General features: G+C 44.6%; 1 protein-coding gene across 1 annotated transcript in view; it reads left to right on the top strand.

Moving 5' to 3' along the window:
• AGPAT5 (1-acylglycerol-3-phosphate O-acyltransferase 5) overlaps window positions 1-23882 on the top strand; it is an 88281-nt gene that overhangs the window by 6970 nt on the left and 57429 nt on the right. The window contains exons 2-4 of the mRNA XM_069726815.1: window positions 13151-13217; window positions 19151-19266; window positions 20426-20515. Of these exons, the coding sequence (XP_069582916.1) occupies window positions 13151-13217; window positions 19151-19266; window positions 20426-20515 (273 nt within the window). The remainder of the gene's footprint in view (window positions 1-13150; window positions 13218-19150; window positions 19267-20425; window positions 20516-23882) is intronic.

Here is a 23882-nt window from a genome sequence, read left to right as displayed (position 1 = left end):
TCACCGTTTTCGCCTGTCAATCAGGCTGGTCAGGTCAGGTGGGCGTGGTGACATCGCTCTTTTCTTCCCCAGCTTTCCGTTGGTGGTGTAGTGGTGTGCGCATGTCCGTGCCGAATCCACTGCGCGCACGTTAAGAAACAGCGCGCGATCTGCGCTATTACACCTGTCATCGGTGGGGGCGGCCATCTTCCTGGGGCCGCACGTGCGCAGATGGAGTGCTCTGCTGCACGGGGCTTCAGGAAAATGGCCACGGGATGCCGCGCATGCGCGGATGGAGATCGCGGCTGCCATTTTCCGAAAGCCGAGTTTGCATCTCGGCTTCAGTAAAATGGCCGCCGCGATCTCCATCTGCGCACGCGCGGCATCCCGCGGCCATTTTCCTGAAGCCCCGTGCAGCAGAGCACTCCATCTGCGCACGTGCGGCCTCAGGAAGATGGCCGCCCCCACCGATGACAGGTGTAATAGCGCAGATCGCGCGCTGTTTCTTCACGTGCGCGCAGTGGATTCGGCACGGACATGCGCACACCACTACGCCACCAACGGAAAGCTGGGGAAGAAAAGAGCGATGTCACCACGCCCACCTGACCTGACCAGCCTGATTGACAGGCGAAAACGGTGACTTTGGTAATGTATTTCGCAGCATAGGTGGGGAATCAGGGTACACTACATACACTATTGTAACGCACAGCGCAGGCCCTATTTAACAGTATTTTTATCTCAATCTGAAAAAACGGGGTGACAGGTTCCCTTTAAACTCTATAGCACCACCTGTTGGAAGTAGCGATCCTACAAGTCACAATCAACTCTTTAACGAGTCGTGCAATATGACTTAGGATAAAAGCCAAATCAGTATCTCAATTCACAGACACGGTGTTTCGGGCTGTTGGCCCTCGTCAGTGCGAAGCATGAGAACTAATTTGGCTAGGTGAGAGGCTCTGGACTGAGGTCTAAGGCCGGCCTCACACTCAGCGTATAAAAATACAGTCCGTTATTTACGGCCGTAATACGCAGAAAAGTCCCCAAAATAGTGATCCATATGTCATCCGTAGGCAGGGTGTGGCAGCGTATTTTGCGCATGGCATCCTCCGTATGTAATCCGTATGGCATCCGTACTGATTTTCTCGCAGGCTTGCAATACGGACATACAATGGATCCATGGGCTCAAATAATCTTAAAAACATATATACTGTGTGTGTGTATATATCTATATATATATAATCAGTAAGACACATCTACTATATAATTGACTAAGGGTCACTTCCGTCTGTCTGTCCTTCTTACACGGTTATTCATTCGCTGATTGGTCTCGCCAGCTGCCTGTCATGGCTGCCGCGACCAATCAGTGACGGGCACAGTCTGGAAGAAAATGGCCGCTCCTTACTCCCCGCAGTCAATGCCTGTCGCCGCATACTCCCCTCCGGTCACCGCTAACACAGGCTTAATGCCGGCGGTAACGGACCGCGTTATGCCACGTGTAACGTACCCCGTTACCGCCGCTATTAACCCTGTGTATCCCCAACTTTTTACTATTGATCCTGCCTATGCGGCATCAATAGTAAAAAAATGTAATGTTAAAAATAAAAATAAAAAACCTCCGTAGTCTCTTGCGCCACCAGCCATCTTCCGTTGCAGGTTCCGGTGGCAAAGATGGCATGGGAGAAGGACCTGCCATGACGGCACGGTCATGTGACCGCGACGTCATCACAGGTCCTGCACTCATACCAACCCTGGGACCGGAAGCTGCCGTAGACTACAAGGGGTCCTCGGAAAGGTGAGTATATTTTTATTTTTTAACCTGTGACAAACCTGGCTGGGCAATATAATACGTGACTGGCCAATATACTACGTGGCTCTGTGCTGTATACTACGTCACTGGGCAGTATACTACGTCACTGGGCAATATACTACGTGGGCTGGGCAATATACTACGTGGGCTGGGCAATATACTACGTGGACATGCATATTCTAGAATACCCGATGCGTTAATATATCATACAGCGCTAGATAGGAAAAGCCGGCAATTGAATTACCGGCTTTTAAGCTATCTCCTTCTCAAACCCGACATATGAGACATGGTTTACATACAGTAAACCATCTCGTATCTTTTTTTTTTTTTTTTTTTGCATATTCCACGCTACTAATGACGAAACGCGTCGGAAGACGCCATATTGAGTAGAGACTTTCTTACCCTTTGAGAGAGAGGATGATTCTCTCCAACTTTGGGTGAGATCTACCCATTTAAATGGTTTTTCATTTCATGCAAATTTGCACATACTGGTGCCTGATGGTAACAAGGTCTGATGCAAAAATACACTGACCGCACTATAATGATCAAGAGGGATGCTCATGATGAAGGTTCATGGGGCAGCATGGTCCTAGTTTGTTCAAATATAGTGGCACTTTTTTGGTCATGATTTGTTTGTAAAGCCTCCTTTTGCTGCTATAATCTACTGACAGTGGCTTTTGTATGAAACATGTTTATATGGTACCTTTAAAAGGTTATAATTACATGGTCTGGATATACCTTGGGCCGGTGGTCATTGTGAGTGATCATTGATACATAAATAATCTATGGTAAAAAGTGATGTCATGCTGAGACAATTGGGTCAAGTGACCATTATGTATGACCATTACCATGACTACTGATTTGTGTGCAAAACTGTAAAGCGCTGCGGAATATGTTAGCGCTATATAAAATAAAGATTATTGCATATGTGGAATAAACCCACGGTACAAAGGGATAATATACCGGTTTATTACCGTAGGTACTGCCTACATTAAAAACTTGGCGTGTTCAAGATATATAGTACGGTATTTGCCGCTAGAATGAACCTCTAGCCAGGTATTAGGGTCAACGGCATAGTGACCCAATAGCTCTGTCAGTAACAATTTTTTTTTCCCCTGTTTTCCTTCTTTCCCCTTTCTGTGTTGGTTAGGGTTCACATTAGCACAAGGGTTGTTTCCTTTCCCTATCTTTCATGTTGTGTAGATATATTTATAACAAATTTCTCTAGTCACCTTCCACGACGGCATATGGAGGTTGTCTCTTTGCCCTAATGGGGAACAGGAAACACAGAGAGGTTTAAAAGGACCTCCCACCTGCCAGTGTCTTTCCTGTTCCCCATGGGACAGGGAGAGGTCTCCAGGTGCTGTAGTGGCCGGCGACTGCGGTACCTTTATGCAGGCTTTGCCTGTCAGAGCTGGGCAGCTGTGGTCGCGTTCCGCCTCCTCCTTTTGCTGCTCCCGTCGTCCTGCTGTGCAGGTGCCTCGGGACCCCCTCCCGGCCTTCCCGCGCCCCCATGAGGGCAAAGCAGGCCTGGGATCTTTCACCGGGCTCCTCCATGAACCGACCGGCGTTCTCCCCCTCCATCGACGGCTCGGCGTTCCGGATGTGACGTCGGCGGTCTCGCGCGTCACTTCCGGTCCTTCATTCCTCTGGAAGCCGGTTCTTCCGGGATCGCCGGCCGGCGTGTCGGACTAATGGCGTCCCCTCACATGGATCCTGGAGGGGGAGGGGGAACTCTTGATTGCTGGAGGCAGGTGCAGGACAGCGTTCTTAAACCCTGCTGAACCACCACTGAGGTAAGGCTATTTCCCCAGTATGGATGGTTCCTTGTGCCCTGCGTCTGCAGAGCCCAGCGCTACCCCTGCTACAGTGAGTGTTTTGCAGGGATAGGATCCGGGAGGTAGTACCAATAGGGGGTTTAGTGTACTCACTCCTCTCTCCCTTTCCATTTCAGGGAGAAAAGTCTGCCCCTAAAGCCGCTATTAAAAAGTGCCCAGTCTGTTCTACTAAATTCCCTCCTAACTGGGACAAAAAACTCTGCCAGCCATGTACTGACAGGATTGTAAAAGCTGAGCAACCATCTCTGCTGGATGAAGTTCGCTCCTTAGTAAAACAGGAAGTGCAATCTTCGTTAGCAGCTTTTACTCCTCCGCCACCACATTCCCCAGCTAAAAAGAGAAAAATTCAGGTGGTTGAATCGGACTCTGATTCAGACCTCTCCCATACTTCATCTGTGGGCGGGGAAGATCCTGTATCACCTAAAGCTGAGGTCAGGAAATACCTCTTTTCCTCAGATTACATTGAGGATCTAGTTTCTGCTGTCCGTAATACTATGGGCCTAGAAGAGGAATATGAACCGCAGTCCGTACAGGATTAGACGTTTGGTGGGCTCAGATCGGAGAAGAGAGTGGGGTTCCCGGTGCACGCTAACATTGTTAGCATGATTGATCAGGAATGGGAACAGCCTGAGAAACGCCTCAGTACCCCTTCAGAGATGAAGCACAGATTTCCTCTAGAGGGTGAAACAATCAAATTGGACATTCCTAAGGTTGATGTGCAGGTGGCTAGAGTCGCCAAAAGAACAGCACTCCCTTTTGAGGATTCCTCACAATTAAAGGATCCTATGGACAGAAAGATTGAAAGTCTCCTAAAAAAGTCTTGGGAAACTTCTACGTCTATCCTTAAGGCCAATGTCGCTTCCACTTGTGTTGCCCGGGCCCTCTCCTGCTGGTTGGAGAAATTAGAGTCTCATATATCTCAGGGTACCCCAAGAGGTGAATTATTAGATTCACTTCCCATCCTGCATAGAGCCTCTGGGTTTCTGGCTGATGCTTCTCTAGAATCCGTTAGAGTGGCCGCCAGATCTCTCGTACTCTCCAACTCTGCTAGAAGAGCCCTCTGACTTAAAATATGGAGCGGTGATATCACCTCAAAGGCCAAGTTGTGTGCTATACCCTTTAAGGGAGATTATGTTTTCGGTCCGGCCTTAGACGATATTCTTGACAAGGCTACTGACAAGAAAAAGGCACTCCCGGAGCAAAAACAACCGAGGAAACGGTTTTTTCGTGCCCCACAGTCTCAGCCCCCTCAAGCAAGAGGGAAAGGCAAAACCGGCAGGTGGAGTTACGCAAAGGGTAGAGGGAAAAATATTTTTTTCCCCCAGCAGCAGCAGCAACAGTCCCAACAGGACAAACAATGACTCCGACCCGGTAGGGGGGAGACTCTCAAAATATGTGGGTCAGTGGGTAAATATCACCAGTTCCCACTGGGTCCTCAATGTCATCAAGGAGCGCCTATTGATCGAGTTAATCTCTTCCCCCCCCCCTCAGGGTCTAAAAGTTACTACCCTTCCGACCTCAAGAGATCACAATTTGTTGACATTGGGTCTCAGGGATCTTATGGAATCAAATGTGATCTCCCCAGTTCCACATCTGGAACAGGGAAAAGGACATTATTCCCGGCTATTCTTAGTACCCAAACCCTCAGGGGATGTACGAATTATTATAAACCTAAAAGGTCTAAACCAACATGTGAAATATCGCAAGTTCAAGATGGAGTCTGTAAGATCTGCAATTCCTCTGATAGGACATCACTCCTTTTATGGCAACCATCGATCTAAAGGATGCATATTTTCACATTCCTATCCACCCGAGACACAGAAAATACCTCAGGTTTGCGATACAGGGGAGTCATCGAGTGGAGCACTATCAGTTTGGAGTCCTTCCCTTCGGCATTTCCTCAGCACCAAGAGTATTCTCCAAGATCATGGCAGAGGCAGTGTTCTTTATCCGGAGCCAAGGTGTCTGTATAGTGCCCTACCTGGACGATCTCCTGATAGTAGCCCCCACCGAGATGTCCCATGTGTCAACCACTTTGGAGATATTGAAGTCTCTGGGTTGGATTCCAAACATGAAGAAGTCTCAGCTTCAACCCTCAAAAACCAGAAAGTTCTTGGGTGTGGTTCTGGACTCAGCAAGACAGATGTCCTTTCTCCCAGACGATCACAGGCTACCATTAGTAGCAAAAGTCAGAAAATTCAAGGAGACGAGATTGCCCACTCTTCGAGAAGGAATGTCTCTTAGGCTCCATGACAGCCTGCATACAATCGGTGGCTTGGGCTCAAGCTCACTCCAGAATTCTCCAAACCCACATTCTAGACAGGTGGGATGGTCGACCTGGCACTCTAACAAAAAGGATTCACACACCCGGTCGAGTGAAAGCCTCCTTAACATGGTGGATGAATTCCAGAAACCTCCTGAAGGGTGTGAGCTGGATTCAGCTTCCGCTAACCACGATCAAGACAGATGCCAGCAGGAGGGGCTGGGGAGCCATAATAAATCATGTTCCTTACCAAGGTCTTTGGAACCAGTCAATCAGCGAGAAATCGTCAAATTTCAGAGAGCTCAAAGCTGTGGAAGAGGCCCTGCTAGCAGCAAGCCATCAGATTTCTGGTCAACATGTCCAGATCTATTCAGACAATATGACCACGGTGGCTCATATCAAGCACCAGGGCAGTACAAAATTCCTCAGTTTGAAAAAGATCTCCGCTCGAATTTTTTATTGGGCCGAAAAACACTTACTGTCCCTGACGGCAATTCACCTAAAAGGGACTGCAAATATTCAAGCAGACTACCTGAGTCGCCAGGACATTCATCCTGGCGAATGGAGCCTGGATCTTCAAACGTTCAACATGCTAGTAAAAAAGTGGGGTCTTCCAGAGGTCGACCTCTTTGCCTCTCACCAGAACGCAAAAGTCAAAACCTTTTTTTCCTTGAACCCAAGAGGCAATCCCAGAGGAGTGGATGCCCTAGTCCAAGATTGGCGCTTCCAGCTTGCCTATGCGTTTCCGCCAATCCCAATCCTTGCAAAGGTTCTAAGGAAGATACGAATAGAAGGGACTCCGACTATCCTGATAGCTCCTTTTTGGCCCAAAAGAAGTTGGTTCAACTTGATCATCCAACTACAAGTGGATGGACCTCTATAAAACAATCTCCTCTCTCAGGGTCCTATTCTCCACGCAGACCCTCAGAAATGGAACTTAGCGGCATGGTTACTGAAGCCCAAGTCTTGAAAGCAAAAGGACTATCGGACCCTGTCATAGCTACTCTCCAAAAATCGAGAAAGCCAGTAACCAACGCCATCTACAACAAAATCTGGAAAAGGTTTTCGTCGTTTTGTTTGCCTAACCTTCCAGACCCTCTCAAGCCCAATATACCTAACATCTTAGATTTTTTACAAAAAGGCTTAGAAATGGGTCTTAGACCCAGTACTCTCAAGGTCTAGGTCTCGGCACTTAGTTCCTATTTTGATCAAGATCTAGCAGGTCATCGCTGGATCAAAAGGTTCTTAACATCAGCAACTAGGATGAATCCTAGAAAACAGATCATAGTTCCCCCATGGGATCTTAATGTGGTGCTCCAAGGTCTTACAGGCCCGCCTTTTGAACCTTTGTCCTCCTGCTCTCTTCAAAATCTTGCCTATAAAACTGTGTTTTTGGTAGCCATAACTTCGGCTAGAAGAGTGGGTGAACTACAAGCCTTATCTATAAGAGAACCGTATCTTCTAGTGAGAGATGACTCAATAGTACTTCGTCTAGATCCTTCTTTTCTTCCGAAGGTAGTCTCTGATTTTCATTGTTCCCAAGAGATTGTTCTACCAACCTTTTGCCATAATCCTGCAAACTCGGAAGAAAGAAGATTTAACACTCTGGATGTCCGACGTATTCTGCTGCAATACTTAGATCAGACCCGTGCTTTCAGAATCGGTCATAACCTCTTTGTCCATCTCTCTGGGCAAAATAAGGGTAAAAAAGTAGCTAAAAGAACCATTGCTACATGGATCAAAAAGGCTATAACGGAAGCCTACCTTGCTCAAAACAAAATACCTCCAGTAGGAATCAAGGCCCATTCAACAAGATCTACGTCAGTCTCCTGGGCAGAAAGAGCAGGTGCATCCCCAGAGCAGATCTGCAGGGCAGCAACGTAGTCTTCACTTCATACCTTCTCTAAACATTACAGATTAGATGTATTGTCCAATAAGGACTTAGTCTTCGGCCGTAAAGTTCTGCAGGCCGTTGTCCCTCCCTAGTGCCAAATTAGTTGGTATTCCTCCATATGCCGTCGTGGAAGGTGACTAGAGAAAATAGAATTATTCTTACCGTTAATTCGGTTTCTAGGAACCTTCCACGACGGCACGAATTTCCCACCCGATACATATTCCTGGACTAGTTCTGGGATTCAGAAGGTAAACCGGTGCTATGGTTTCAGTTGTAAGTCACTGGCAGGTGGGAGGTCCTTTTAAACCTCTCTGTGTTTCCTGTTCCCCATTAGGGCAAAGAGACAACCTCCATATGCCGTCGTGGAAGGTTCCTAGAAACCGAATTAACGGTAAGAATAATTCTATTTTTTTTATATTTGTACCTATTAAAGGTTAAGTTTTATCCAATCGCTAATACTACATTATTCCTCTTGGATTAGTTACCCAGCTTATTATATATACTAGCTGTGGTCATGCAGCTGGGTTCTGATTTATGCTGGCTGCATTTTCTGGTTTAGGGATCAGATGACAAGGTTTCATTTAACTCCAAGAGATGCTGTTTGTGCCTGTATAAGGCTAGGTTCACACTAGTGTTTCTGTGCGCAGCGTATCATCTGCATGCGCAAATGCATGTTTACGCCTGCGCATGATCTTGCGCATGATGCAAACAAAAACGCTGCGTGTGCATGCGTTTAAATGCATTTTGCCATGCGTTTGCATTTTTTATGCGCATGGTTGGGGCGGTGACATCATTTTCTGGACATGCCCAGTGTAAAGTACACATGCATACGCATGTCCTTGCGTACCTATGCATTCCCATATACAGTCATGCGGTTTTTTTTTTACGCAATCGTCCGCATGCAGACGATTGAGCAATATTTGACGGCTCAAAAAATTCATGTTGCGTTCGCCAGCCACGAAGCTTCCTCATGCACAAGCATATCCCTGCGTACACCATGTTAAAGATATGTACGCATGACGCATGCGGTTGTATGCGGCTCATATTTCTGCGCACAAACACTAATGTGAACCCGGCCTAAAAGGTATACATTTTCAGCTCGTGTTTTTTTTTTTTTTTTTTAAAGTGAATTCTGCTTCATAATTCACATGCTATAAAAATTAAATTACTAGCTGGAAAACAAACATTCAGGCATTTCCTTTTTGAAAACAAATCCAAACTCTAAAGTAGTCTATTGAAACAGTAGAATCTTAAATGCCCCAGGCGCAAAAATTATCTATCTCTACTATATAATCGTCTAATTCTGTCTGTTTGTAACGGATATCCCGCATTGCTGATTGGTCACGCCAGCCGGCCGCGACCAATCAGCGATATTGGCGCGGAATTTAACCCCCACTCACAGCGCGACGTAGTTCACTCACGTTTACTGAACAAGTTCTGTCAGTCACAGTGCCACATAGTTCACTCACGTTTACTTCATAAACTGCATACATATTCTAGAATACCCGATGCGTTAGAATCGGGCCACCATGTAGTGTGTGTGTATGTATAGGTGTGTATGTATGTTTTATTTATTATTATTTTGGTCTTTGTGCATGTTTTATTTAAGCATATTCTTATTTTGTCTGGGCAGATGGTGACGTCTTATTATTTGGGGTGTGATTGCCGTTGCCCACCAGACCCTTATTTTCTGACTTGATTGGTCTACAGCAGCTTTTGATATAGGAGTCTCCCCTCCAATATGACAGTGGAACATTGGTTTGCCTGTCAGTACTGCAGATATTCTTGTATGTTGTAGTTTCAGATTCCACCTCAGAACCTTTCTAAAGTATATTTAAATACTAGTAAACGTCTGCAGAGACCAAGGTGTTGTCTGTCATCATTATTCTGGAACATAGCCACAGGCTAGCAATGTGATCTTAATAGAAACCTCTAATCTTCTTATTTGGTGTATGTCATATGCACATAAAGCGATCTTGTATATGAACGGATAGGGAAAAAAGGAAGATGCACACGGATTGTGAGCAAAGTCACTTTTATCTGATATAAGAAGCAAGAGGCAGTATTTTATACCATTTACAACAAATGTAACTCATGCAGCCCCCTTGTTACCCCGGGTCATGCTGGCCTTTATTTCCCACGTACCCAGAACATGCTATTTGCTGACTATTGAAAACATGTAAGATAAGAGATATAAAATCCTTGAATCCTAGACTACAAGACTACTGCATCATAAGAACAAATTCTAAACACATTCTAGCAATTAAAGGCAAAACATTAATCCTTCTATATCAGCAACATTAAAATTGTGGTACAATTATGGAGCTTACAGGATCAACAGACATGTTGCTGATGGGCAAATCATACAAAAAATGGTAACCACATAGTGAATGGCAGAGCGAGCTGCCCAAATGCATCTAGCAGAACATTCCAGACAGCAATTACTAACCTCATTTATAGTATTTCTGTGAGCACCAGGGCAGTGTGGCACTACTTGGCGGAGTTGGATGCTTTGGTACATAAAGTCCCGGAGGTTGTCAGTTGGATTCAGTTTTGGAACATGATGGACAGTCAGTGGCATCAATGCCTTGATTGTACAGATTAAATACTGTTCTAAGAGACCACAGATAAAAATCCTCCTATTCCTCATTGGGCAAAGGAGCAGACTTCCAGCCGGTTACTGCGTTCTGCTGTCTGTATTGCTTTTCTCAAGTAATGGTAGTGCTGTGGTATCTGCTTCATAATATTAAAGGGAATCTGTCAGCAAGTTTTTACTATAATCTGAAGGGAGCAGGAGATAGAGGCTAAAACACAGAGTTCAGGGATGTGTCACTTGTGAAAGTGCGTGCTGTTTACTAACTTTGAAGGTTTTATCATGAAGATTAAGGCTATATTCACACTTTGCGGTTTTTACCGCGGAACCGCCGCGATTTTGATGCTGCGGGTCCGCAGCAGTTTCCATAGCGTTTACAGTAACATATAAACCCTATGGAAACCGCAAACCGCTGTGCACATGCTGCGGGAAAAACCGCGCGGGAACGCAGCGGTTTACAACCCGCAGCATGTCACTTCTTTGTGCAGAATCGCTGCGATTCTGCACCCATAGGAATACATTGAACCGCTTACTTCCCGCATGGGGCTGTGCCCACGTTGCGGGAAGTAAGCGGATAGTGTTCGGTTCCTACCCGGGGTGGAGGAGAGGACTCTCCTCCAGGCCCTGGGAACCATATTTGGGGTTAAAAAATAAAAAATCATGTTATACTCACCCTCTGAAGTCTTCAGCGCTGCACGCGGCCGTCCGGTCAGAGTTGCTGTGCGACCAGGACCTGCGGTGACGTCGCGGTCACATGACCGTGACGTCACGAAGGGTCCTTCTCGCACAGCATCTTTGGAACCGGACCGCCGGGTGCAGCGTCGAGGAGATCGGGACGTCAGAGGGTGAGTATAACCAATTTTTATTATTTTTAACATTACTATTGATACTGCATATTGCTGCATATGCAGCATCAATAGTATAGGCGGAAACCCGCAGCGGAAAACGCGGAACAAACCGCGATAAATCTGCAGGGAGAACCGCAGTTGTTTTGCCCTGCAGATTTATCAAGTCCGCTGCAGGAGAACCCGCAGAAGGACAACGCAAAGTGTGAACATAGCCTAAGATTGTGGACTAAACTAGTCCAGGAACGCCCCCTCCTGTGAGCAGCTCACTGTCTACGGGCATTGTACATACAGCCTGGTGTGGGTTGGGTCATATTTCCCAGCTCTGCTGCATTGCTAAATCTAAAAGCTCCGATTGTGTGAGAACGGCTGCACCCAGTAATGTAAGTGATACATCGTTGGATTCAGCTTCTCTTTGCCTACATTATACTGCTCTCAGATGAGGTTTTGAAGTTGAGAGCAGTATAATATAGGGGCTCAAGGGGATGTCACTTATAAGGCTGCGTTGTAGTTTCAATACAATCAACTTTTTTATGTTGATAAAATACTTTCTTCTACTTAGGACAAGATGCTAAAATAGGCAGGTAGTTAAATGTGAAGATTATAAAGTTGTAGAAATTTCTGTGGATATTTTAAAGGGGTGTCCTATCAATAAGCTATGCCACCACAAAGCTTGCCTTATTCCTCTGTGGAGGCAACCATATCCCTTCTGCTTAAAGAGGATATCCAGGACTTTAGAAAAAAAAGACATGGGCACCTACCTGTCTGTTGTACCCGGCGCCGATCATTGACCGCTCCTGCCAGAGATTCAGCTACTCCCTGTCAGAGCAGCAGTTTGTCCTCCTGTTGACAGGGTGTCATGCTGATTGACAGCCAGCACCCGCTGCCTAATTGGGGGAAGCTGGCTGTCAATCAGCATGACACCAGTAGCCCCGCCCTGACAACAAAAAGACAAACTGGGGTTTTGTTTTTTCAGCGTTTTCACCACCCATTCATTTGTGAGTGAAAAACGCTGAAAGTGACATTCTCTATTGTGGGAAAAAAACAAGCAAAGCCCAAAATCCCGATGACAAAAAAACCAAGGTATGTGCATAAGGTTTCTGAAATGTCCTAGACTTTGTTGGCACTGCAAAATGCAGCTGAAAATTTGCAGAAAATGCATTAAAAAAAGCCTAGTAATATGGGAGAACAATTGGTTCTAGAAAAGGGAGAATGTTCAAATTCACAGCAAAGAATATTGCTTGTATTTTATTCACTATTTAATTAGTTTGGAAAATGAATAAAATGACTTCTTCTGGAAGTTGTCATTCAGAGTATCTCCAGCAGGCACCATTCAGTAAAGTCTGTAACGTTCATTAATTTGTGTGGGACGTATGGGCATCATAGAGGGCTGCCTGTACGGACGGCCCCAGTCCTGACCTGCTCCACGCTTTCTTCCATTACACAATGTTTCTTCTTCCTTGCAATAATGTATCAATCTTTACTAAACTCCCTTGTTTCAGTAATAAATACAATTGTAGACCTATATGTTGTGAGAAGTGCAAGCATCGTACGGTCTTGTGCCAGGTCCTAAGTCTGGTAATGTGAAAAAGCATTTGGCAGTTTTTTTTTCTTATCTGTACGTGCTTGGTAAAGATTTAGTACAGTGTTTACTTTTTTTTTTAGGTCAGATACATAAAAATTACCTTTCGCTATGAAATTCCTGTTAGTGATTTCCAAGCTCAGGCTGGCAGGGCTCTGCTTGCTTATTCTTCTGAAACCACATCGACTACAACAATCAGAAGATCTCAGTATATTTTGCCTGCTTGTATGTTTTTTTGTTTTTTTTTTCCCCTATATTATATCTCTACAGTGACCTTTCATATACGAAGATCTTGTTTCACAGTATCTTTTTCATATACTAAAATCGCCATTTTCTTTTCTTTTGTCAGATAGTGATATACGGACAGTTGCCAGAAAAAGAGAAAATTTTGTATTTATCGAATCATCAATGTACAGGTTGGTATATCTGAAAAATGCAATGCACATTAAAGGTGTGCTTCAGGGAGAGAAAAAATATTGTCCTAGATATTTCTTCATAGACTATAATTCCAACATGCATAGTGTGGTTTTTAACCCCTTAATGACAGCCAATACGTCTTTTAACTGACCTGAGATATAAGAGAATAGCATCCCCATACAGGTGACACTCCAGCATCTGTCGGCTGTACACTATAGCTGACAACTTGCTGTATCAGCCACGATCACTGTTTGCCCCATCCAAATCTGTTTAACCCCTTAGCTGCTGCAATCAATAGTGACTACATCATATAAATGGTTTAACAGAGTGTGGGGGCTTCCTCTTTATCCAAATTGGTGCCCTCAGATCATGATTGTGTGGTCCTGATGTTTGCCATGGCAATTCATGACCAAATAGTGGCCTTGGAGTCTGACGGCTGTTGTAACCTGTTCAGAAGTTAGAGGCATTTAGGTGGTAAAAATACACATTTTCATTTGTCATGCCACTTTGCATTAATTCCTGAGTATCACCTGAAGGGTTAATAAACTGCCTGACTGCAGTTTTCAATATGTCATGGGGTGCTGTTTTTAAAATGGTATAACTTTTGGGGGTTTCCCAATTTATGGGACCCCTAAAGGCACTTCGAACATGGGTAGGTCCCTAAAAAAAAATACATTTTGTAAATTTCCTTGAAAAAATGAAAAATTACTGTTACATTTTTAAACCTCATAAAATACAAACAAAATAAAAGAACATTTTATAAATGGTGCTGATATAAAGCCGACTTGTGTGAAATGTTATTCATTAATGTTTTGTTGCGGTATGACTATATGGATTAAAGGGATAATCATTCAAAGTTTGAAAATTGCTAATTTTTTAACATTTTTCTCAAATTTCTGATATATATTTTTTTTATAAATAAACACAACATATCGACCTAAATTAACCATTATCATAAAGTATAATGTGTCACAAAAAATAATCTCAAAATCACTGGGATTTGTTAAAGCATTCAAGCGTTAACACATAAAGTGACACTGGTCAGATTTAAAAAATTTGGCTCCGTCACTAAGGGGTTAAAGGGAACCTTTCAGCAGGATTGTGCTCAGTAACCTACAGACAGTGTCAGGTTGGCGCCGTTATACTGATTACAATGATACCTGGGGTGATGACATCCATCTTGTGGTTGTTTAATCTTTATTTGCAGTTTTCAGTTAAGCTTCTCGTGCCCTGGGGCGGCCTGTGGGGGTGGGGGGGTCTTCATATTTATCTGTATGGCTTCTGACAAGTCACTGATCCTTCAGTAACAAAAGACTGACGCGCATTTCCAAATCAGAAAACTGGTGCGAACTAAGAGTAGCCATCTCTATATGCAGCAAAAAAATAAAGATGCACTCTCTAGTGCTAAGGCATGCAAATCTGAAATATGAATAGCATTACCGCTCTAGATAATAAGACAAGCTGGAGATACTTGGCACATAATTTGGCTAATTCATGCGTGCCTGGCAGCTAAAGACAAATTGGTTGGTAGGTATGATCCCACTGTAATTAAAACCACCATTTTGATGAAGATATATATTTTTTTTAGTATCATGCTACAGTGCGAGGGCTGGCGCCATTTTGACTGTTACCATATGTTTTTTTTTTTGTTTTTTTTCCTCCTCTAACCCCACCATGGTATAAAACCAGAAACACATGGGCTACTTGCAAATTGAACAAGTCTGTAGGAACATGTTCACACCACCAAGAAACTTGAAGACACAAAAGAGCACAGTGAGGTCAAAAATACTCTGTTGTAAAAAAAATCACAGTAATAAGCAAGTGCTAGTCAAAAGATGGAAAAAAAAAAACAGGGTATTTAGTTGATACGTTTTTTTGCAAAAAAAATGTATACTAAGTTGCTCTACTGTAGTATAAGCGGTATGTAAAATAAGGGGCAGGTCAGTGAGGAACCAGTTTAAAAAAACTGACCGTCACATCCAAACATAGACTAAGTGTGAACAGGTGCTGAACCTAGAGTCGCCAACTCGTATACAGTCAAATAAATAAGGCAGCACACTGCGGCGCCAAAACATGCAACCATGAAAATTGAACTGCATTACTGCACTAGAAATATGAAACAAATGAGAGCGTTTAGCGCATAAATTGGCCAATTCATGTGTACCTGGTAGTCACAGTAGGTTCCCATTCAGATGAAGACGTTTATTCTCAGCGAGGAAAAGAAAGTGTAGGACCTGGTATACTAGAGATGACCTAATGTGCCTACCAGGTACACATGAATTGGCCAATTTATGCACTAAACACTCATTTTTTTCATATTTCTAGTGCAGTAATGCAGTTCAATTTTCATGTTTGCATGTTTTGGCACCGCAGTGTGCTGCCTTGTTTATTTGCGTGAGGGACCAGTGACCTGTCATAAGCCATACTGATGAATACCTAATTAGAGCACCACATAAAGCCCCCCCCCCCCCCAAACAGGCCACCACAGAGCACGAGAATCTCATTAACTGCAAACTACAAATAAAGATTGAACCACAACCACAAGATGGATTTTATCACCAGGTATCATTGTAATCATTTATAACAGCGCCGACCTGACACTGTGTGTAGTTCACTGAGTAAAATCCTGCTGACGTGTTCCCTTTAATACTGACAGCACCTGCTGCTGAATGTGACAGTGGATCTGCTCCCCATCCCTTCTGGGACATTATATCTCAGATCAGTGGGCTGAGCCTGATCCTAGCTGCTGGTAACCAGCACCCTGATAACATCTTCCATGCAGTCTGTGATAAGGGGGCATGGCCTGCCCTTCCACGCCATGCAGTCTGTGATGAGGGGGCATGGCCTGCCCTTCCACGCCATGCGGTCTTTGAAGGGGGAGCATGGCCTGCCCTTCCAAGCCATGCTGTCTGTGATGAGGGGAGCATGGCCTGCCCTTCCAAGCCATGCTGTCTGTGATGAGGGGGCATGGCCTGCCCTTCCACACCATGCAGTCTGTGATGAGGGGGCATGGCCTGCCCTTCCACACCATGCAGTCTGTGATGAGGGAGCATGGCCTGCCCTTCCACACCATGCAGTCTGTGATGAGGGGGCATGGCCTGCCCTTCCACGCCATGCGGTCTTTGAAGGGGGAGTGTGACGCCCTGAAGACCGGGATACCCAGCACCGGACCAATGGGGTCTGTCTCTTAAGGGGGATGTCACGGGTGGCTTGACCCGGTGCTGTAGCCTCAGGCAATGCACAGTGTAAGGGTATCGTGAGGGAGCAGGCACTTACTTGATCAGCAGCAGGTTCTCCCAGCGGCGATGATCCCGATCCTGGATATTGGCTATTGTCCAAATGAAAGACTGAGGCACTGAAACGTTTAACCAGTTTACTTTAACATAAAGGGATTTACAACCAGTCCTGTCACCGGAGTCTGTATGGGAACTCTGAGTTACTTTGACCCTGCCGGGGTCTTCGCCTCTTATTGTACGCAGTTTCTATGTGGCCCTGCTGCTGTATGTGAACTGGCTGCCGGCCCAATCTGTCCCCTCCGGGTCCTGGTTCGACGGGCAACCCGAGTCCTTTTATCGGCTTACCCCCTCCGGGAGTACCACTGAACTCTGTATCTGTTGCTGCGTCCAGCCCTAGTGAAGCTGATATCACCTCACGTTTTCCGGTTGCTGTATTATATATAATGAATACAGCCACGGATCCGGTATCCGTCTTTGCGCCTGTTCTGGGTAGTGATTAATGCTACCCGGTTCTCACAATGTCCTTTTTCTCTGTCCCTTTTCTCCTCAGGCCGGTGATTTGGGCCTGGAAACCGTCATAGGGCTGTTAGAAATTCAGCTGTATGACCTCTCACTTTCAACTCCTTAGCCCAACTGCCATTTCCTCTCTCAGACCAGAATGGATCAAGGGGAGTATCCGCAGCTCCCCCTTCTGGCCGGAGGTGGTAGTGCAGTCTTGCTATTTTAGTATTTGTATTTACTGTCAGTAACTATTTTTGTGGCAAATACCCCTAGGGGTGCCACAGGAGCATGGCCTGCCCTTCCAAGCCATGCTGTTTGTGATGAGGGGGCATGGCCTGCCCTTCCAAGCCATGCTGTGTGATGATGGGACATGGCCTGCCCTTCCAAGCCATGCTGTCTATGATGAGGGAGCATGGCCTGCCCTTCCAAGCCATGCTGTTTGTGATGAGGGGACATGACCTGCCGTTTCAAGAAATGCTGTCTGTGATGAGGGGGCATGGCCTGCCCTTCCAAGCCATGCAGTCTGTGATGAGGGGGCATGGCCTGCCCTTCCAAGCCATGCAGTCTGTGATGAGGGGGTATGGTTTGCCCTTCCAAGCAGGTCATTCTGCCTGCCCACCAACTCATACTCTTGGAAATGTCATAAAGAAGCTGCAAATACAGGTTGTGATTGACTTCAGAACAAACCATGACGGTACCCATTATACTCTGTCATGGCTGTACAGTAGCTAATTGCACCCTATGTTTTTATCTTCTTTATGACATGTCCAGGAACGTGGAGGGAGCTATCACTATAATAAAGAAGCTGTGAAACTAGTAGGAATGGATCATGAGGTGGTGGGAGATTAGCAGACAAAGAAAAGAGTGAATGACTGCATCTTGGTAGGACAGGCCATGTCCCCTGATCTCAGACTGCATGGAAGTCTGAATGCATATCAGTGGGCTGGTTACTAGAAGCCATAATTCTGTTGAACATGTGGTCAGCATACTGTACATCCCTGTGCTAGTGTAAGTTCTGTGTAGTGGAACGGTGGACCCACATGTCTGCTGTGATAATGTTGTTAAAATGCACCCATCTTACAGCTCCATGAAACCAGACTTTGACTCTGTTATACAGCTATGTGTGGGAAACATAATGGTTTCAGTGCTGTCAGGAGAAGACAGAAAATACTCGTGAAAGGCTTTCTGATCGTGAATGTTCGGGTCAATAATTCTCACATGGAGATGTAATATTGCCATGGCTGTAGTCCTTTTATGGCTTCTAAGAGAATCTATCTCCCAGTTATTTGTTAAAGGGAACCTGTCACCGGGTTTGTCCTATATGACATACATCCACCACGTTTCACCCCTGATATACAGCTTTCTAATCTGCCCCAAGCCTGCTACAAAAGGAGAACACCTTTTATTATACTCGCCTGCGGGGCAGTCTGGTCCGATGGGTGTCGCTGGTCTTGGTCTGACACCTCTCTTCTTCTTTCGATGCCATCCTCTATTGTGGGGTGACACATACTATGATACCCACACAGTGTTCCCTGGCATCTAACCCCTGCGCAGGCGTACTTCTCTGCCCTGACCAGGACAAAGCAAAGTACTGCAGTGCAGAGACCTGGCGCATGCACCCTGCGGTACTTTACCCTGATCGGGGCAGAGAAGTACAGAAACATGATGCTGGGGAGACTTCTGGGGATGACGTAGCATGCCATCCACATGAAGGACAGAATGAGGACTGCAGCGAGTGGAGGGAGGTGCCAGAACAAGACCGGCGACTCCTATCGGACCCATATAGTAAAAGGTGTATTTCCTTTTTGCAGGCTGGACTGGGGGCAGATACACAGCATATTAGAAGTGCATATGTTGGTGAGCAAATGAATGATCATTTTGTAGTTATTCGTTGGTCAGCAGTACATCAGCCCATGTGAATGGGATATACTGTGACAATGTGAAGGGTTTCATATGAGCAATCCTACAAACAACCATTTGAGCAAACTTTTGTGATTATTGCACCATGTAAAATGAATTAAACGTAAATGTGGGCTTCCATAAATGCAGGGTGAGTGCCAGAAGTTATCCAAAGTCATTATCTGAGCCACTATCCTGTGATTGTGACATTATTATAGCACTGTGTTGGTACTGTGTAGTTGGTGGTACAGATGAGACGGGATGCTGGCAGTAATTTATTGGTGTCTCTTTGGCAGTTGACTGGATTATTGCAAACATGATGGCTGTACAACAAAATGCACTGGGCCACGTTCGCTACGTTCTGAAAGATGGTCTGAAATTTCTTCCTCTGTATGGCTGGTATTTCTCCCAGGTAATTTATTTTATTATGCAACATTTTTTTTTTTAGATTCTACTCTACTTCCAAATAACAAAAAAAAATGTAGTCAACCCAGTCATATATTCTGATCTCATACCTGCTAAAAAGATGAATGCAGTGCGCATTTAGCAGGCACGGTGAGTTAGCACACATTTGTAAGCTGCTGTACGAGGCTACGTTGGAAGCCCTGCATCTTGGCACCGCATTCACTATACATTAATTGAATCAATTGGGTTAAAAACTCATCCAGACTACACATGAATTATTAACCTATAGGGCTGACCTTATAATGGCCACGTTATTGAACACTTCAAAGGCATATTCCATCTACAAAAACCACCTATCTCCATCGGATATGTGATTAAAAAATGAAATTCATTCATAAGAATTCTCACGTAAAAGCTTTGAAAAGTCACAAGCTTCAGACACAACTCATAGTAGCACTTACATTTTCCGACTTTTGACATTTTCTCTGCAGTTTCCCCCAGCTCTGCCAAAATGGATGGCGCTGGGGTGCGGCAGGTGCGTGACGCAACAAATAGTCTAATCCATGACTGGCTGTGACACTCCATACACCAGAAATTCACTTCAATCCCTGACTAGTGAGATCTCTGGCATAGCTCACGGAGGCACACACCACTCGTCAGATGCTCCAGATTCATGACGAGACGGGCACCTCGTCATGAACCGGGAGTGTCTGACTGCAGCAAGCCCCCTCATCAAGGCCGATGTGAAAAACTGGCCTTAAGTCAGACTGTGATGAGAAGTTGTTTATACGGATTGGTGGTGCTGCGTACCCCACCATACAATTCTAGTCTCGCTGCTCACTATTCTCCTGCAGACAGGCTCAGTGTCCCCTATTCTTTTGCACATTAAGGGTCTTAAATCTAAGATGTCTATTTTTTTTTTCCCAGTGAATAGTTAAATGTTTCCATAGATCTCAATAGAATACAACCAAGCAGTAAGATGAAAGCCGCAAAATGCTAGGCACACGCTCTACTTGGCTAGTTTTTTTTCTGTGTTCTAAAAACCAAAGCTAATGTACTAGAAGTCAGTTTTCATTAATAATCTGCATAAAAACTTTTTTTGTATGATGGCGAAAAATGTTCCCTTAGACCGTATTAATGCAGTGATCCTTAACTGTTTTTGACAGCATGGTGGAATTTATGTCAAGAGAAGTGCCAAGTTTAATGAGATGAGGATGAAAAGCAAACTGCAGTCCCAGATGAAGGCGGAAACCCCCGTAAGTTCTAATGTGTAATAGGCGCTTCAGCTGATATGTTTTGCTAACCTATAGCGCCAGACTGTCAGTCAGCAGAAATTGTTTTTCATAAAAGCCACATATAGGTACTCCTTACAGGAGGTATGTGAACCCAAACTGACCGTATAAGCATAGCCCCTATAAAACCCACAGCTGTAGTGATATTGATGCATCTGTTCTGCAGAAAATGAAGTTTCATCAATGCTCTAATTAGGGAGCCCGGGGCAATGGTTCCCCCCAATAGGTTTCCTCACTGGTGATTGACACCTGTGCCTTGCCTGGAGTAATGATTGTCTGCAGAAAAAGCTCCGGCAAGCCAGCACTGTCAGTCAGCAGTGAAAGTAAAACCAGCGGTCGCAGCAGTGAACTGCACCTCTTCGCCATGCCCAGAGTGCACGGAGCACCCTAACATGTTTCTGCAGAACAGACCACTAAAGCTGAGATTGTTGTAGGCGTTTTATCCCTATAACGCTACGTGCTCATTTTCTTCTATCCGTTTTGGCTTCCAGACTCCCAGATTTTACCATACAAACTGCACACATATTACTAAATGGATCTCTTGAACCTGATGAGTGGTGTACTTGCTTTGAAATCTGTTTTAATGGTTAATTCACTCTCCACCCACCTAGTCTGACAGTTACTTGGTGTCTCTCCCTCCCCCCAAGCTACACCTGTCAGGGTAGGTGGGATAAGATTTAATTGCACTCATGAGCCATCTCATGTTAGCTGGAATGATAAAATGTTAATTTTAATATCAGGACTATACAGGCATTCTAACCCAGGTTTTCAAAGAAAGTACATCAGCCACATCAGGTCTAACAGACTGGTAGGTTGGCATTTTAACCTATTGGTTCCTTGATTTTCCTTGGAAGATCTTAGCATCTCCAGGTGAGTCTTCGCTTTTTATCCTTCTGCATCTAAATGATGTGTATAGTCTGCTGGGAGCAGTTTACTGTCTATGATCAGTCGTACTCCTCCCACTGTGTCCCCAGTGAGGAGAAACGCGTGCTTTCTGTTCTGATTGTTTATTTCCATTTTTAATCAAATTCCATAAAACTTTTTTTTTCATTGTGGAATAACCTGATCAGAATTGTGTATAGTGCTGTAGGGCATGTTCTCTCATACAGGTCTTGTGTGCTATGTGGTATTTAAATATTAAGAAAACGTATATGTGAAAATGGGGGAGTGTGCTAGGGCAGTGGTTCTCCAACTATGAGGCACCCGATATTTATTGGAGAGGCACAGCTTGCGGTCTAGTCTTCACAGAAGGGATTATCCTTTAACCCCTTTCTGACATTGGACATAATATTCCGTCCGTCACCTGGGCCTGTTTGACCCTGGACGGAATAATACGTCATTCCGATCGCCCGCGCTCATGGGGAGTGCGCAGGCTATCGCCGCCGATTGTCAGCTGATTCTTACTGCTGACACACGGCACTAGGTGCCAGGAGCGGTCACAGACAACTCCCGGCACTTTAACCCCCAATATACTGCGATCGAACACGATCGCTGCATTCCAAAAATGGACAGAGGGCTGACAGCCCCGATGCCTTTGGACCGGAGACCCCGCGGCGAGACGCAGGGTCTTGATCGTTGCCATGGTGACCCGATATTGTCATGACAACATCCGAGTCACAAGAACTAGGAATCTTACTGATCATGCGCAGTGCATGATCACCAAGTCTCAGTGCAGAGCTTACAGTTTCTATAGCATGCAGATAGAAGTGATCAGCCTGCAAAAAATGAATGTCTCATAGTAGGACAAGGTAAAAAAAAGTTAGAAAAAAGTTAAAACGTTTTTTTAAATAATTGTAAAAATATTTAAAAACAATAAATCTAAATGTTATATCTCTAAATATTTGAATAAAAATAAAAATACATATTTGATATCTCCGCATCCGCAACGACCCGACCTATAAAACTGTCCCACTAGTTAACCCCTTTAGTGAACACCATAAAAAAAGGCAAAAAAAATGCTTTATCATACCGCCGAACAAAAAGTGGAATAACACGTCAAAAAGACGGATATAAATAAAAATGGTATTGCTGAAAACGTCATCGTGTCCCACAAAAAACAAGCCGCCATACAGCTCCATCAGCCGAAACATAAGTATAGCTCTCAGAATAGTTATGCAAAAATAATTTATTTTTTCTATAAAATAGTTTTTATTGTATAAAATCTCCAAAATATAAAAAAATATAAATGAGGTATCACTGTAATTATACCGACCCGAAGAATAAAACTGCCTTTTACCACACACGGAACGACCTAAGCTCCCCTCCTCCCCAAACGAAATTCACGAATTGCTGTTTTTTGTTCATTCTTCCTCCCAAAAATCAGAATAGAAAGCGATCAAAAAATGTCATATGCCCGAAAATGGTACCAATAAACATCAACTCGTCCCCCAAAAAATAAGCCCTCACATGACTCTGTGGGGCAAAATATGGAGAAAGTATGGCTCTCAAAATGTGGTGATGCAAAAGCAATTCTTTGCAATAAAAAGCGTCTTTTAGTGTGTGACAGCAGCTAAACATAAATACCCGCTCTAAGGTCTCTTTATTATTATTATTATTATTATTATTATTATTATTATTATTATTATTATGCCATTTATTCCATGGCGCTTTACATGTGAGGAGGGGTATACAGTGTATAGTGTGTATAGTCTGCTGGGAGCAGTTTACTGTGTATGATCAGTACTGTTCCCCGGCGCCGGGTGCGGAACACGGCTATCATCATTCTCCCCTGCTCTGCCGGCGATCGGTGAGAGCAGGGGAGAATGATGAGTTATATTTTAGTGAAAAAAGAGACAGTAGGTGGCTTCTGAATGGGGACTATTACTCCCATCAGCCTACACCTGCTGCTGCTAATAGTGACAGCAGGAGCTGATGATGGGGGTATTCATCAGCCGCCACCTGTGCTATAAATAAATGAAAAAAACGACACTGGGTTCCCCCCCATTTTTGATAACCAGCCTTGCTAAAGCTCACAGCTGGGGGCTGGTATCAGCTGGTAAGGGGCCATGGATATTACCCCCCCCCCCCCCCAGCCTAAAAATAGCAGCCCGCAGTCACCCAGAAAAGGCACATCTATTGATGTGCCAATTCTGGCGCTTTGCCTGGCTGTTCCTATTTACCCTGTAGCTGTGGCAAGTGGGGTTGAAATTTGTGTAATTTGAAGTAATATTCCCCCACATATTGGGCATTGGCGTACTCAGAAGAAATTGCACGACAAATTGCATGGTGCAATTTATCCTGTTACCCATATGAAAATGCAAAATTTGGAGGTAAAATAACATTTTTGTGAGGAAAATGTGATTTTATTATTTTCATGGCTCAACGTTATAAA

This window comes from Ranitomeya imitator, chromosome 5 (genome assembly GCF_032444005.1).
Source record: "Ranitomeya imitator isolate aRanImi1 chromosome 5, aRanImi1.pri, whole genome shotgun sequence".
NCBI classification, from domain to species: Eukaryota; Metazoa; Chordata; class Amphibia; order Anura; family Dendrobatidae; genus Ranitomeya; species Ranitomeya imitator.
The sequence above is the reverse complement of the archived record's forward strand: the minus strand, read 5'-3'. Positions and strand labels throughout refer to the sequence as shown.